The following is a 13,604-nucleotide window of genomic DNA, read 5'->3' as shown; positions in this document are numbered from 1 at the left end:
AGGGTTAAACTACAGGAAAGACCTCTTAGAATATTACATAAAGCTGGTTATATTTTAAAGGATCCTAAACCCTAAATAAAAGATCCATTTTGTCTTTTATTTCATGTAATTTTATTTCATTTTCTCCTTGTGGTCAGTAGAAAATAAGCCTGAGACTTTGTAAAACTCCCACTCATTGCGCGTGATTCAGCTCACCTGCTGTGCAGGTGTGGAGGCTCTGAATGAGGACTGACAGCAGCTTGGTGCGTTTCTCCTCTGGACCAATCAGGAAGTGTTTCCGTGTGTTTCTGAGCCTTTAAGAGAGGCGGCGAGCCAAACCCTCAGGGCACTCTGACACGTCCTCCGCAGAGTGCACGCCTCATCAAACTCTCCGAAAGTCTCTGTTTCTGTCCTGGTTACAGCTGGTTTTAAGCAGTTTGAAGCTTCAGAGAAGGAAAATTAAAAAACAGCATCGGCTCAGAGATATCCCTGCACAACGTTTTTGTGGCAGTTTGTCATAATGTTTGACAGGAAAAATGACTTCAGCTATCGCACTCACTGATTTATGGAGCGAAGCTTTAAGTTGATATAAAAAACCTTTTCAGGGTCTGTAAAAATACACAGCCTCCTCTATATGCTGATAGCTTCTGATAGCACACTCATTCAAGAAATACTTTCAGAACAAGCATTATTTTAAAAAAAATCACATTTTATTTAAATGTCCTTAAATGTGACACTAGTCTGCCACAGCAGAGGACGTCCAGCTGAAGTCAGAAACGAGCGCACGGTGAGAGCTCATTCATGCATGAAGCCGATTTCAGATTCCAGTTTGGATCCAGTTTTGGTTCAGCACTGGAACACATTATCTGCATTTTAGTCAAACTGTCAGAATGTGCTGATTTAGGTACAAGTACCTCAAATTTATACTACAGTACAGTACTTGCAGTTTTTGCTGAGTATTTCAAGAAAGAAGATAAAAAAAACAAAACCAAAAAAACACTGTCAAAACTGTTTAATGAGTATCTGATTACATTAGCAACGTAGCATGAGACAATAACTGTTAAAATAAATTAATGACACAAAATATTAACCGTATCCATGTGACATTACAGATTTATTTTTCAATATAATAACCCAGTTTATAATGTTTTTATTTATTGTCTGCCAAATTTAACAGATTTCCTAAGTACAATGATAATAATAATTTCATCATTTAGAGCTTTTCAGTTCACTTTGATAAAACCAGTAAAAAACATAATCATTCCCAACTGGTGAAATTCACAGTCATTCATTTTGTAGTTGCAATATTGAGCATGTTGCTCAATATTTCTATTATTTTCAAAGATTTAATGTCACTGGTGAGGTCATATTTTCTGTGTAAAACTCATCAAACAAATCATTGGTAAATATTGAAAGCGGCAATATTGCAGCAGTTTGGGTGGAGCTGCTGCTCTGTGAGGACGCTGCAGGCGGAGCTCGGTGATGTGGTCTGCAGGGGGTTTAACCAAAGAGGCCTTTGCACACATTCATCACTCCCTCCGCTGAGAAAAGTCACAGAAAACGAAGCGAGAATATGAGTTACAGTAACATTTCCACAGTGAGCCAACTGTAGTTTTGTTGCTCAGTCGGTTGCACTGAATCTAGATATATTAAAATAAATACGCAGGAGTTAAAAATACCTGCAGTTTAAATTCTTTAACCCTTTAAACCTGGATCGACATCACTTTTCTTGCAGACACCTTCGCTAATATTTACGCCTTTTTCTTTCAAAAGCGAGAAAAAAGAAAAACGTGGAACTTCACAAGAATATATCAAGATTCAGAAAATTATTTTTAAAAATCAAGGGAAAATTATCATAATTCCATATTTTTAAATTATGTTACACAGTTATAAGAATTGTAAGCCTTTTTCCAGGTCATTTCTTGTTTTTTGGGGGGTTAATTTAATAAAACTTACTAATTTTCAGGTAATTTTCTTGTTCTTTTTAATAATTTCTTGCTAGTTTTGGGTTCATGTCTTCTTTCCTACAGTGTTTTTGAATGAAATAAAGCCATTTTGGGGGGTTTTAAAGGGTTAACTGTGCCACAGTAACATTTCGTATTTAGTTTTGTCGCTCATTCGGTTGCACTGAACTCTGTAATATTAGAACAGGAGGGACCCAAAAATAACCTACAGAATAAATTCTTTAGATACCTTTTTTTGTTACATTTTCATGGAAAGTTTCCACTTTGAATATTTCTGGTGTTTGCAGCGTTTCTCCTGTCTCAAGCCAGCCGTCTTTTGTGGAGCTTTTTATTAATAAGAACGAAACGATGAGGCACAATAAGCTCCAATAGCTGCTCACACATTTTGGACTTTCTGACTCTCCGTCCCCTCAGAGGTCGGCGGCATCAAAGATGACTCACGACTGAAATTTGCAGGTTTATCAAAGTTAATCTCAAATCCAAAAATCACACCACTTTCACTGGATTTATTTAAAATTGCAGCTAAAAGTTTGCAATTCTGCAGTGCCCAGAGCTGGAGTCAGACTGAAGGACTCACCTGCTCCTCCTCCTCCTCCTCCTCCTCCTCCTCCTTCTTCTTTTTCCTTCTTCTCGTCGTTGCCACCAAGACAGCCTGACACCATGTCGGCCAAACCTTGATCTCCGTTATTTCCACCTCCTCCCATACATTTCTGGATCACGCACTCGGCACCTTTCTCTGCAGAACAAATAGCTGTTCAGTTCAAATGGTGACGTCACACTGTGAAATACAGCCAGCGGCCCCCGGTGACGTCTGAACGGCACCACGGGGCCCAACACAGAGGCGTATGTGGGAACCAGAATGACGACAGAAACAATTCGAGCCACCAGGAGGAAACATTTCCTGTGAAAACAGGCGATCGCCCCGAGCATCAGATGGGTGGAAATGATCAAATATTTGGATTTAATCTTCTGAGTAAAATGCCCCCGAAGCTCCTGCCACCTGACTGACACTGCAAACAGCCCATCTGATCCTCCCAAAAATCCAAACAAATGATTTTAATTTGAAACACTGAAGGTGACTGCAAAGAGACTGATCCGGCCAGGTGTCTGTCCAAAAAAACTAAAATAAATTACTTTGTCACTGCACAGTTTCCACTTTAAATGTCTTATAGTGTCTTTTTGAAACATTATTTACTGTTTTGAATATTGTTTATGGGTTTTTATGCACTATGGACCACATTTTCTGTTTCTAAATCTGCACCCTAAATGGATTTTTTTTTAACATGTGGATCACAGATTCTGCCCATTAAATTGGAATAAAAACAGACGTATAACTGGCTGTGAAAATAAAATCTTTAAAACAAAAAAGAAGAAATAATTAAAATCAAGTTCAATGCCATCAACAAACCTCACTGATCACAGAAGTGTAGCTCAGAGTATCAAAGGCTGACATTACTTCTTTTGTTTTTCAAATGAGCCAATTTTGATCTAATTAATTTTTTTAATCATTTCTACACGTTGTTAAAAAATGCTGTTTATCATAGTTGCTTTAGCTTTTTTTAAATATTTTTTATTATTATTTTTATTATTATCTGCCATCTTTGGAAACGTTTAAAACAAACTTCTGCATATTTAATAAAAGATCTGAACATCTCCTCCAGCTCTGAGCGCTTTCTGATTCTCCAAAGTCGCGTTAAACAAACCTCTGAATCTGATCTGAACTCTGAGATATTTCATAAGTGATACTCACCCGCCATTTCCCCAATCATTTCAGAAATGCCCCCTCCTCCTCCTCCTCCTCCTCCTCCTCCTCCTCCTCCCCCAAAACCTTTCAAAATATTTGCCATGTTTGCTGCTGTGTTGAGCTCACGTCAAATCTGTGTGGAGTGTGTTAGAGGACGGAGGAGGTTTGTTCTTATAGCAGCAGGTGTGTGTCCTGCAGGTGACGCCTCTCTGGTCTCTCCCTGCAGAGGAATCAGGTGGAGCTGCAGGGCCGACCTGCCTCACAGCTCTGAGACGTCACGCCACACTTTTATTTTGTTTCACGTGTAAACACAAACGGTTAATGAGCCCAGACTGCACAGTGTGTCACGTGTGTGTGTGTGTGTGTGTGTGTGTGTGTGTGTGTGTGGTTCGTATTCAGCGTCCTCCCTTCAAAAGAATGTTAAAAAGGCTGTTTGACTCATCAAAACACTCACTTTTATTTATGTTCAAATAAAGTTCCTCTGATGAAGAGTTAGGGACTGTTTGTTATTAACCCTTCAGGGACTGTTGGTCTCATTTTAGTCTCTTTTCTTCTTCCTGTTGTAATAACTGTGTGTGTGTTGATGCATGTGTCCTAAATGTAGTCCAGATTGTGTATTTGAGTGTAATCAGTGAATTTGCAGCTCAGCTCCTACAATAAGTCTAAAATACACTGTGGAAACTAAATAGTTACATTCAGACTGTTCAGGTCCAAAAATGCTCCATTGAAACCCATTCAAACTGACATTTTTGATCCCACAGCCATCAGAGCAGAAAAACAGGACTTGTATTATTTCTGGGTGTCATTCTGGGCTTTTGACTCTGAATTTGTCATTTTGACTATTTTCCACCTGATGAGGTCATTTTGACCATATTTGGCATATGGAGGAAATACATGCTATTTCCACTAGGTGACCTGTCACAGTCAATGTAGCTGCTGATCACTGACATATCCCAGACTGTCAGCAGCTACACTCACACACTGACATATCCCAGACTGTCAGCAGCTACACTCACACACTGACATATCCCAGACTGTCAGCAGCTACACTCACACGCTGACATAACTCAGACTGTCAGCAGCTACACTCACACACTGACATATCCCAGACTACAGCTACAAAACAAAACAAAACAAAACAAAACAAAACAAAACAAAACAAAACAAAACAAATATGAAAAATAATCATTTTTGTTTTGTTTTGTTTTTCATCTAAAAACATGGTGACATCATGACAAAAACCTGGCATTTAAATGTTAAAATTCTAAAGATTTAAGAATATTTGTTATTTATGATTAGGACTGATTTTGGTTTAAACAATTTCAATGAAAGTAACATTTTTTAGCTTGATATATAATCCACAATTTAGAAATGTCCTGAAAAGTACAAGAAAAGTTAAATATTTAATTTTTGGCACTTTCTAGGTCATTTCCTTGCTTTTTACTTTTTTCTTTTCTCTCTATTTTTTTTTTATTTTCAAGGTAATTTATTTGCAACTTTGCAGTAATTCCGTTCTAATATTTGTGTCTTTTCTTATGAAGTTGCTTGTTGCCTTTTTCTGTTTTTGAATGAAATCGAGTTATTTTGCTCCGGTTTCAAAGACTTAAATGACTTTATGAAGATGCTTCAGTTCAGGTCCGTCACTGTGACTTTAAGTCAGGAAATATTTGTCCGTGTCACAGCTTTGACCCGACAGACGAGTTTGGTCGGTTTTGATCATCATGGTTTTGTCTGATGAAACATTACAAACAAAAACAGCCTCACAACAAAAGACGAACCCGTTCCTGCAAATCAGCTCACACGTTTTGATGAGCTGCTTCATTGTTCAGCAGCTGAAGGGTGTTTCCGTGTCATAAACTCACTGACAGCTCCATAATGTCCTCGTATATTAAAATGAAACACCCAGATACTGGGCACGGTCGCGTTTATTTATAGTCTTTAAAAAAACTGCACAGAAAATGTCAATTTAACCCTTTGAAACCTGAGAAAATTGACTTGATTTTTCAAAAACATGAGAAGAAGGCAATGAGCCACAAAAGACGAAATTATCCCAAAACAGCTAAATTTAAAACCTGGCACAAACGTGCACTTGGGCTCAGTAATAAATTGGTTGTAGTTAGACTATAGTGGTCTGAGGTCAAGGTCGCAGTGACCTTGCAGCTGTCCCATACTTAAGAACATTTTATTCAAAGAACATCTTTGGGGGATTTTGTCAAATTTAACACAAACTTCTACTTTGACACAACGACAAACTGGTTGGAGTTTGGTCATCCAAGGTCAAGGTCACAGTGACTTATTCTAAAAACAACTTGAGTTCATTTCTTCAAATTTGGCACCAATGTCCATTTGAACAAAGGTCAAGGTCACAGTGACATTTCATCCATCCCATATTTAAGAACATGTTACCATAAAAACACCATAACAGAAATTTCTTCAAATTTGGCGCAAACATCCACTTGGACTCAACAATAAATTGGTTAGAGGATGGTGGTCTACGGTCAAGGTCAGAGTGACTTTGCACCAATCCCATACTTGAAAATGTGTTTTCCCAATAACGTTTTGGTGGAATTTCTTCAAATTTGACACAAACCGCCACTTGGACTCAACGATAAATTGGTCAGAATAAGGTGGTCAAACGTCAAGGTCACAGTGACCTCACACCCGTCACATACTTGAGAACATGTTATCCTACTATCATCCTGAGGGAATTTCTTAATATATCCCAACCATACTTTTATTTTGATTTGAGGTAATAAACTGTGAGGCAGTAAATCTGGTCAAGTAATGGACTGTATGTTTAAGTAGAAAGAAGTTATTGTTTTGATTTCGTTTTGTATCGTTATTCGTTGAATCTGTTATGGAGAAATATTTAATGTCACTGGTGTTGATATCGACTACAACATTCCTGGAACAGTAACATACCGTACCATACATACGGTACCATGCATACGGTACCATGCATACCGTACCATGCATACAGTAACAGTACCATACATATGGTACCATGCATACAGTACCATACATACAGTATCATACATGCAGTACCATACATGCAGTAGAAACTGATTAAGTAGTGACTGATTAACATTCACTAATGTTCGTTTTTTAATTCAAACTTTCCCAGCATCCACCTCTTCTGTATGAGAGACCTCCTCATGGAGGAGCCGGTAACCGTGGTGACCTTACATCCCTTCAGGTATCCAGAACATCAAGCACATTTTTATTTTCACGTGTCGTGTCAGATCACGTTGGCACCGAGACATGTGTTGAGTTATTTTCGGGTGTGGCCAGTAAAACACAGGTACGCCTGCCCCGGAGCACCACCTGCACTCATTCAGCGGCGCAGAACCTGATCTTCCTCGCCGCCAGCAACATCAGAACATTTAAACTCTTTTGTGATGAAGCTGGGCGGTGACTCTGACCGCAGAGGTGACACGAAAACAGGGTCAACAACTCGGTCGTAACTTTTAATTGGAGCTCATTTCGAGCGATGGCGTTGGAGCGGTTTACAGACGGCTGCTCGTCCTCTGAGGCCAAACGGTTAACACCAGACTTATCGAAGTCTCGTGCTCTTTTTTTTCTTTTTTAAATTTGCATCTGAAATGAAGTTTGTGCTCCTCAGGGAACCAGGCTCGATGTCTTTTGATGGTGCGGTGAATGTTAGTCTGATGCTTCAGTTTCTGCAAAGTGTTTTCGAGTTCCTGCCCCCTAACAAACCCTCAGTCTGACCATCATTTCAAACTAAAAACATCAATGTGACTTCTGTCACTTTCACTTAGTCCTGATGTCATATTTTCCATGATCTTATTGCTAATTAGTGAGCAAGGATCAGCTGGAAACTGGAGGCACAGACATTCATGTCAGAGGTGAACTTCAGCCTTTGAAACCTGAGACTGGCTTGATTTCATTCAAAAGGGAGGAAGGCAATGAGAAACAGGGAAAAAAGCAAAAACATTAAAAAATGTAAATAATAATCAGAACTTTATTATATAGCACCTTTAAAAATAGTTGTTTACAAAGTGCTTTAATGGAAAAAGCAAAAAAATTAATAATAAAAATAAACATCATCAAGAAAGGCCAAACAGGGAAAGTCTACAACAGTCAAACAAAATGACACGAACAAAATGCATAAACAAAAGATAAACCAAAAAAAAAACTGAGTAAAAGTAATAAAACAGGCAGTTAATGTATTGAATAAAAAAAGTTAAAAAAAAAAAAACAACACCAGAATAAATGCAATAAAATATGATAAAAAAAAAGTAAGAGAAAGAAAGAAAACAAACACAAAAAAGACTTAAGGAAAAAAAAAAAAAAATTATAGCAATTATGTAAAATGATCACCATCATCATCATCATCATCGTCATCATCATCATCATCATCATCACCATCATCATCATCATCATCATCATCACCATCACCATCATCATCACCATCATCATCATCATCATCATCATCACCATCGTCATCATCATCATCATCATCACCATCTTCATCACCATCGTCATCATCATCATCATCATCATCATCATCATCATCATCATCACCATCGTCATCATCATCATCACCATCGTCATCATCATCATCATCACCATCTTCATCACCATCATCATCATCATCATCATCATCACCATCATCACCATCATCGTCATCATCATCATTATCACCATCATCATCATCACCATCATCATCATCATCATCACCATCATCACCATCATCGTCATCATCATCATTATCACCATCATCATCATCACCATCATCATGTTCATCACCATCATCATCATCATCATCATCATCACCATCATCATCATCATCATCACCATCATAATCACCACCATCATCATCACCATCATCGTCATCACCATCATCATCATCATCATCATCACCATCATCATCACCATCATCATCATCATCATCATCATCATCATCATCATCATCATCATCACCGTCATCATCATCATCATCATCATCATCATCACCGTCATCATCATCATCATCAATTTATTCACACGTCAAAGAAATGATGATACAGACTAAAATTAAACCACAAATACAATTTAATGAAAATAAAGATTTTTCAGTGAGATCTCTCTCGATGGATCATTGAGAGCGTGACATCGAGATTAATACTAACGTGAAAATACAGGGAGCACTGCACAGCAAGAAGAAGAGTAATAAAATCATCTCACCAATTCAAAACAACACAGTTAAAATAAATAGTATTCATGAAAGTTTAAAAAGAGATTAAAAAAGAAGAAAATAGCTGCATACAGTGACATAATTATTGGTAGTTTGAAGCATTATTATTATAAATAAATTGATGATCTTTTTTGTTATTAGCAGTGGTGGGTGTGGATCTGTCTGAACACTCAGTATCTTCACAGTTAAACTGAAGAAGAGATTTTTTGTTGTAAATGGTATTTAATAACACTCAGACGGCCTTTATGTGGACAGGAATAAAAGTGTTGTGATGAGTCAGGCAACATTTTTTAAATTCTTCTGAAGGGAGGACAGTGAGCACAGAGCCAACACACACACACATACCCACACACACACACACACACACACACACACACACACACACACACACACACCTGAAAGTGCTTGTTAACCCTTTGCGTTTACACGTGAAACAAAATAAAAGTGTGGCGTCTCAGAGCTGTGAGGCAGGTCGGCTCTGCAGCTCCACCTGATTCCTCCGCAGGGAGAGACCAGAGAGGCGTCACCTGCAGGACACACACCTGCTGCTATAAGAACAAACCTCCTCCATCCTCTAACACACTCCACACACACCATCAACACACACTCGACACACACACACACTCGACTCACGCTCGACTCAGCTGAAAATGTCAGGGCTGTTTCAGGCTGCGGATAAATTTTTGGGGAACAATGATACGGTTAAAGATATCAAAAGGGACATCGCCTGTAAGGTGGTGGGTGAGTATCATTATAAAAATATTTCTGTATCTATTAAAATATTTGTTACTTGCAGAAAGCAGAAAACACTTAGAGCTGGAGGAGGTACTCAGATATTTTATTAAACATGCAGAAGTATAATAATAATGATAATAATAACACATTTTATTCACAGAGCACGTTTCACAATAGTCAAAGAAACAAAACAAAACAAATTTAAGTCAGTAAAACATACAAAATAAATTAAAAACAAAATAAGTAAGATGGACGAGCATTAAATTAATTAATTAATTTTCAAAATATGAAATTTTTCTTTTCTTGTGAATGATTTTCAGACGGAGCTTTTGAAATTTAAATCATTAGTTTGAATTTTGTGGATCAGATGGGCCGTTTTTGAGCGATGTTATCTGACTTCTCCTCCGGTGATAACATCCCAGTAACCATGGCGATGGATGTCCAAAACATCAGCAGCTCTATTTACGCTCGATAAATCGAATATCTAATAATGTTTTTGTCTGGTGTCAGATTGAAGAAGATCTTGCTCTCTTCCTCCGTCCTCACATACAGAGCCACGTTTTGTTCGATGTCACGTGATGGCGGGTTTAATGGCGGTTGGCGTCCATAAAGTCGCATTACCGTCACCCACTGTCACACATCATACGAGCTATAAAAGCATAGGAAGTGTTTCCCTTTACAGTTTTGCGAAAAATGTCTTTTTGGAATCGGCTGACATACCACCTCATTCCACCCTCAAAACGTTTTTGCGATAAATGAGGAGTGTTTCGAGGTTTCGTAGTTAATATTTGCAATTTCAACTTGCACTATTTGAGGGTTAATGGAGGCGCGCCTCATGTGACGTCAGCAGGTGAACTGAACAGCTGTTTGCTCCGCAGAAAACGAGGCCAAAAACTTTGTGAAGAAATGTACGGGAGGAGGAGACGAAGGTGAAGAAAAGTCGGGATTCGATATTGGAAAATTCGCATCTGGACTTGTCAGTAATGGTGGTGGAAATGACAACTTGGCGTCCAACGTGATGAACGTCATCTCAGATGTTATTCCTGGAGGTGACAAGAAGGACGAAGACGAAGGAGGAGCAGGTGAGTCCTTCAGTCTGACTTCAGCTCTGATCACAGCAGAAATTAAAACTCCACAGTTCAGCTGCAATTTCACATAAATCCAGTGAAACTGTCGCGATTTTTGGACTTGAGGTTAACTTTGGTGAGCCTGCAGATTTCAGCAGAAAGACATGTTGATGTCACTGACCTCTGAGGGGACGGAGAGTCAGAGAGTCCAAAATGTGTGAGCAGCTAATGGAGCTTTTTTTGCGTCATTGTTTTGTTTTTATTAATAAAAAGCTCCACAAAAGACGGCTGGTTTGAGACAGGAGAAACGCTGCCAAACGCCAGAAAGTGGGAAAATGAAATAAATTTATAGGAAATATTGGAAAAAAATAGTAATTTAGAAATAAAGCTGCAAAATTCCAGAAATATTCCAGGTGGAAACTTTCCGTGTAAATTTAAAGAAATACCAGAAACAGGTAAGATTTAATTCTGCCGGTGTTTTTTTGGGGGTCCCTGAGCGACAAAAATACAGATAGGAAATGTTACTGTGGCTCAGTTAACCCTTTGAAACCCAAACAAACTGGCTTCATTTCACTCAAAAACACTGTAAGAGCACGACAAGCAAAGACAAGAAGACATAAACCCCAAATTAGCAAGAAATGAGTAAACACATTTTACAAAATAGCCCCCCAAAAAAGAGTTAGCTCACTTTGTAAATGTTGCTGTGATTCAGTTAAACATCAAGACCTCGAACATCAGCAACCAAAACCCGTAAAAAAGGTTCTTTTGGTTTTTTTAGCTACATTTTTTTGCCATTAGCTGAAAAGTTTTTTATATTTTCTCGTCTTTGTCTTTCTGTGACTTTTCTCAGCCGAGGCTGTTATGGGTTTTTGCAAAAACCTCTTTTAAATGGAGCCCTGCAGACCACATCCACCAAACCCCCACCTGCAGACCGCATCCACCAAACCTCCACCTGCAGACCACATCCACCAAACCCCCACCTACAGACCGCATCCACCAAACCTCCACCTGCAGACCGCATCCCCCAAACCTCCATCTGCAGACCACATCTCCCAAACCTCCACCTGCAGACCGCATCCACCAAACCTCCACCTGCAGACCGCATCCACCAAACCTCCACCTGCAGACCGCATCCCCCAAACCTCCACCTGCAGACCGCATCCACCAAACCTCCACCTACAGACCGCATCCCCCAAACCTCCATCTGCAGACCACATCTCCCAAACCTCCACCTGCAGACCGCATCCACCAAACCTCCACCTGCAGACCGCATCCCCCAAACCTCCACCTGCAGACCGCATCCACCAAACCTCCACCTGCAGACCGCATCCACCAAACCTCCACCTGCAGACCAGATGAAATCATTAAAAACATAATATATCTAATCTATCTATCTATATCTAATAAACATGCACGATGTCATAACTGAACATCAAATTAAATATAAATGTGGTTTTACACCTTAAGAGCAAATTGAAAAGCTCTTAATAATGAAAATAAAAATGTACTTTTTGTTATAATTAAATCTTTTTATGTTGGTAGATGTGCAAACATTTCTAAACTGTGTTATTAAATGAAAATGTCACATGGAGACGGCCGATGTTTTGTGTCAGAAATGCAGTTAAACTGTTATTGTCATAAATTAAATAAATTAACACATCAGTGCAAACTGTCTCTTGTGTTTTGGTGAAGGTTGCTAATGCTAAACAAATGCTAATTAAACATTTTCAAAAGTGGTTTGTTGTGTTTTTGAGTGATCTTCTGTCACTAAATATTCAGCACAAACTTTAGTCACATTTGAGTCAAAAAATTCATACTATTTTTTATATAGTTTTGCATTGATAATAAAAAGTCTTTTTGTTTAACAGACCCATGTTTTTTTGGTTATTCATTTGTTAATTTGTTGTTGTTGTTGTTTTTAAATATAGGCCAAAATACAACATAACAAACCATGTGCTATTATAAAGCTTCTTATACAACAGATGTGCATTTGTTAGCAGAATTATTATTAATTATTAGCAGGCCACTAATATTATTTCAATATATGCATTAAAAAAGTAACATTACAATACTTAAAAGACACCTCAGACATGGTGAAAAATATACGGTATTTACAACCGTGAATAAATCTTTTTTTTTTTTCATAATGACTTTATTATTATCTTAACATCAGTAGCTTTTCCAGAGAAGAAAGAAAGAAAGAAAAATCACACTTATGAGATAATTTCACCATATTCATTTTTGGATAACATTAAAGGAATCGTTCGATAACAATCAATGATCAGAAGAGTGTTTTCATTTCTTTTTTTATCAATAGTTGGTTTTAATGTAATTAACTCAGCTTAAAAATAAACCTTTTGGTAGAGCATTGTTTTTTGTTTTGGGTTTTTGGGGTTTTTTTTGTTTTGTTTTGTTTGTTTCTTTGTTTGTTTGTTTTTTTTTATTTACCTTTCGAGACTCGTGTCAGGAGTTTTTTTTTCCCCCATAACTTCCTTTAGGAGGAAAACTGAAAACAAAAAGTCACAGCGACATCTGGTGGATTTATTTTTTTTTAAGTAAACTGCACCAAAAGTGAGCCAAAGAACTAAACTTTGTCCGTCCCAAGAAACTGCCAAATTGAACAAGAAATTAGTAAAACACAAAACAAAAAAAAAACAAGAAAACACCTGAAAATAAGAAGAAAAAAAGAAGCACAAATAACCAATAAAATGACCTCAAGAAAGTGTTTTTTCCTTTGTAACATTGTTATAATTACACAATTAAGAGGATTCTTAATGGAAATTTTCGAAGATTTTTTTGGTACTTTAATTACTCCCGTTATGTTTTATCCTGTGTTTTTAAAAGAAATCAAGCCAGTTTTCTTGGGTTTCGGAGGTTTAAATTCTAATTGGAAAACATTCGTTTGAATGCAGAACAAG

The 13,604-nt window shown here is 37.9% G+C and overlaps 1 protein-coding gene and 1 long non-coding RNA gene across 2 annotated transcripts; one reads left to right on the top strand and one right to left on the bottom strand.

Annotated features, from left to right (window-relative positions):
- Positions 1 to 976: 976 nt before the first annotated feature.
- On the bottom strand, positions 977 to 3,842 carry LOC121954854 (uncharacterized). Its single transcript, XR_015778549.1, has 3 exons — positions 3,694 to 3,842; positions 2,521 to 2,679; positions 977 to 1,520 (listed from the first exon to the last, which is right to left on the bottom strand). It is a non-coding gene; the product is annotated as an uncharacterized LOC121954854 (long non-coding RNA).
- Positions 3,843 to 9,438: 5,596 nt separating this feature from the next.
- Positions 9,439 to 12,555, top strand: LOC148187593 (uncharacterized). Its single transcript, XM_088086861.1, has 3 exons — positions 9,439 to 9,625; positions 10,498 to 10,701; positions 11,537 to 12,555. Exons 2-3 carry the CDS (start codon positions 10,654 to 10,656, stop codon positions 12,113 to 12,115), a joined length of 627 nt encoding a protein of 208 aa, XP_087942987.1. The 5' UTR covers positions 9,439 to 9,625; positions 10,498 to 10,653; the 3' UTR covers positions 12,116 to 12,555.
- Positions 12,556 to 13,604: the final 1,049 nt, after the last annotated feature.

Source organism: Plectropomus leopardus, chromosome 13 (assembly GCF_026936395.1).
Source record: "Plectropomus leopardus strain MGB_pleo_1.0 chromosome 13, ASM2693639v1, whole genome shotgun sequence".
Lineage (NCBI taxonomy): Eukaryota > Metazoa > Chordata > Actinopteri > Perciformes > Serranidae > Plectropomus > Plectropomus leopardus.
The sequence above is the reverse complement of the archived record's forward strand: the minus strand, read 5'-3'. Positions and strand labels throughout refer to the sequence as shown.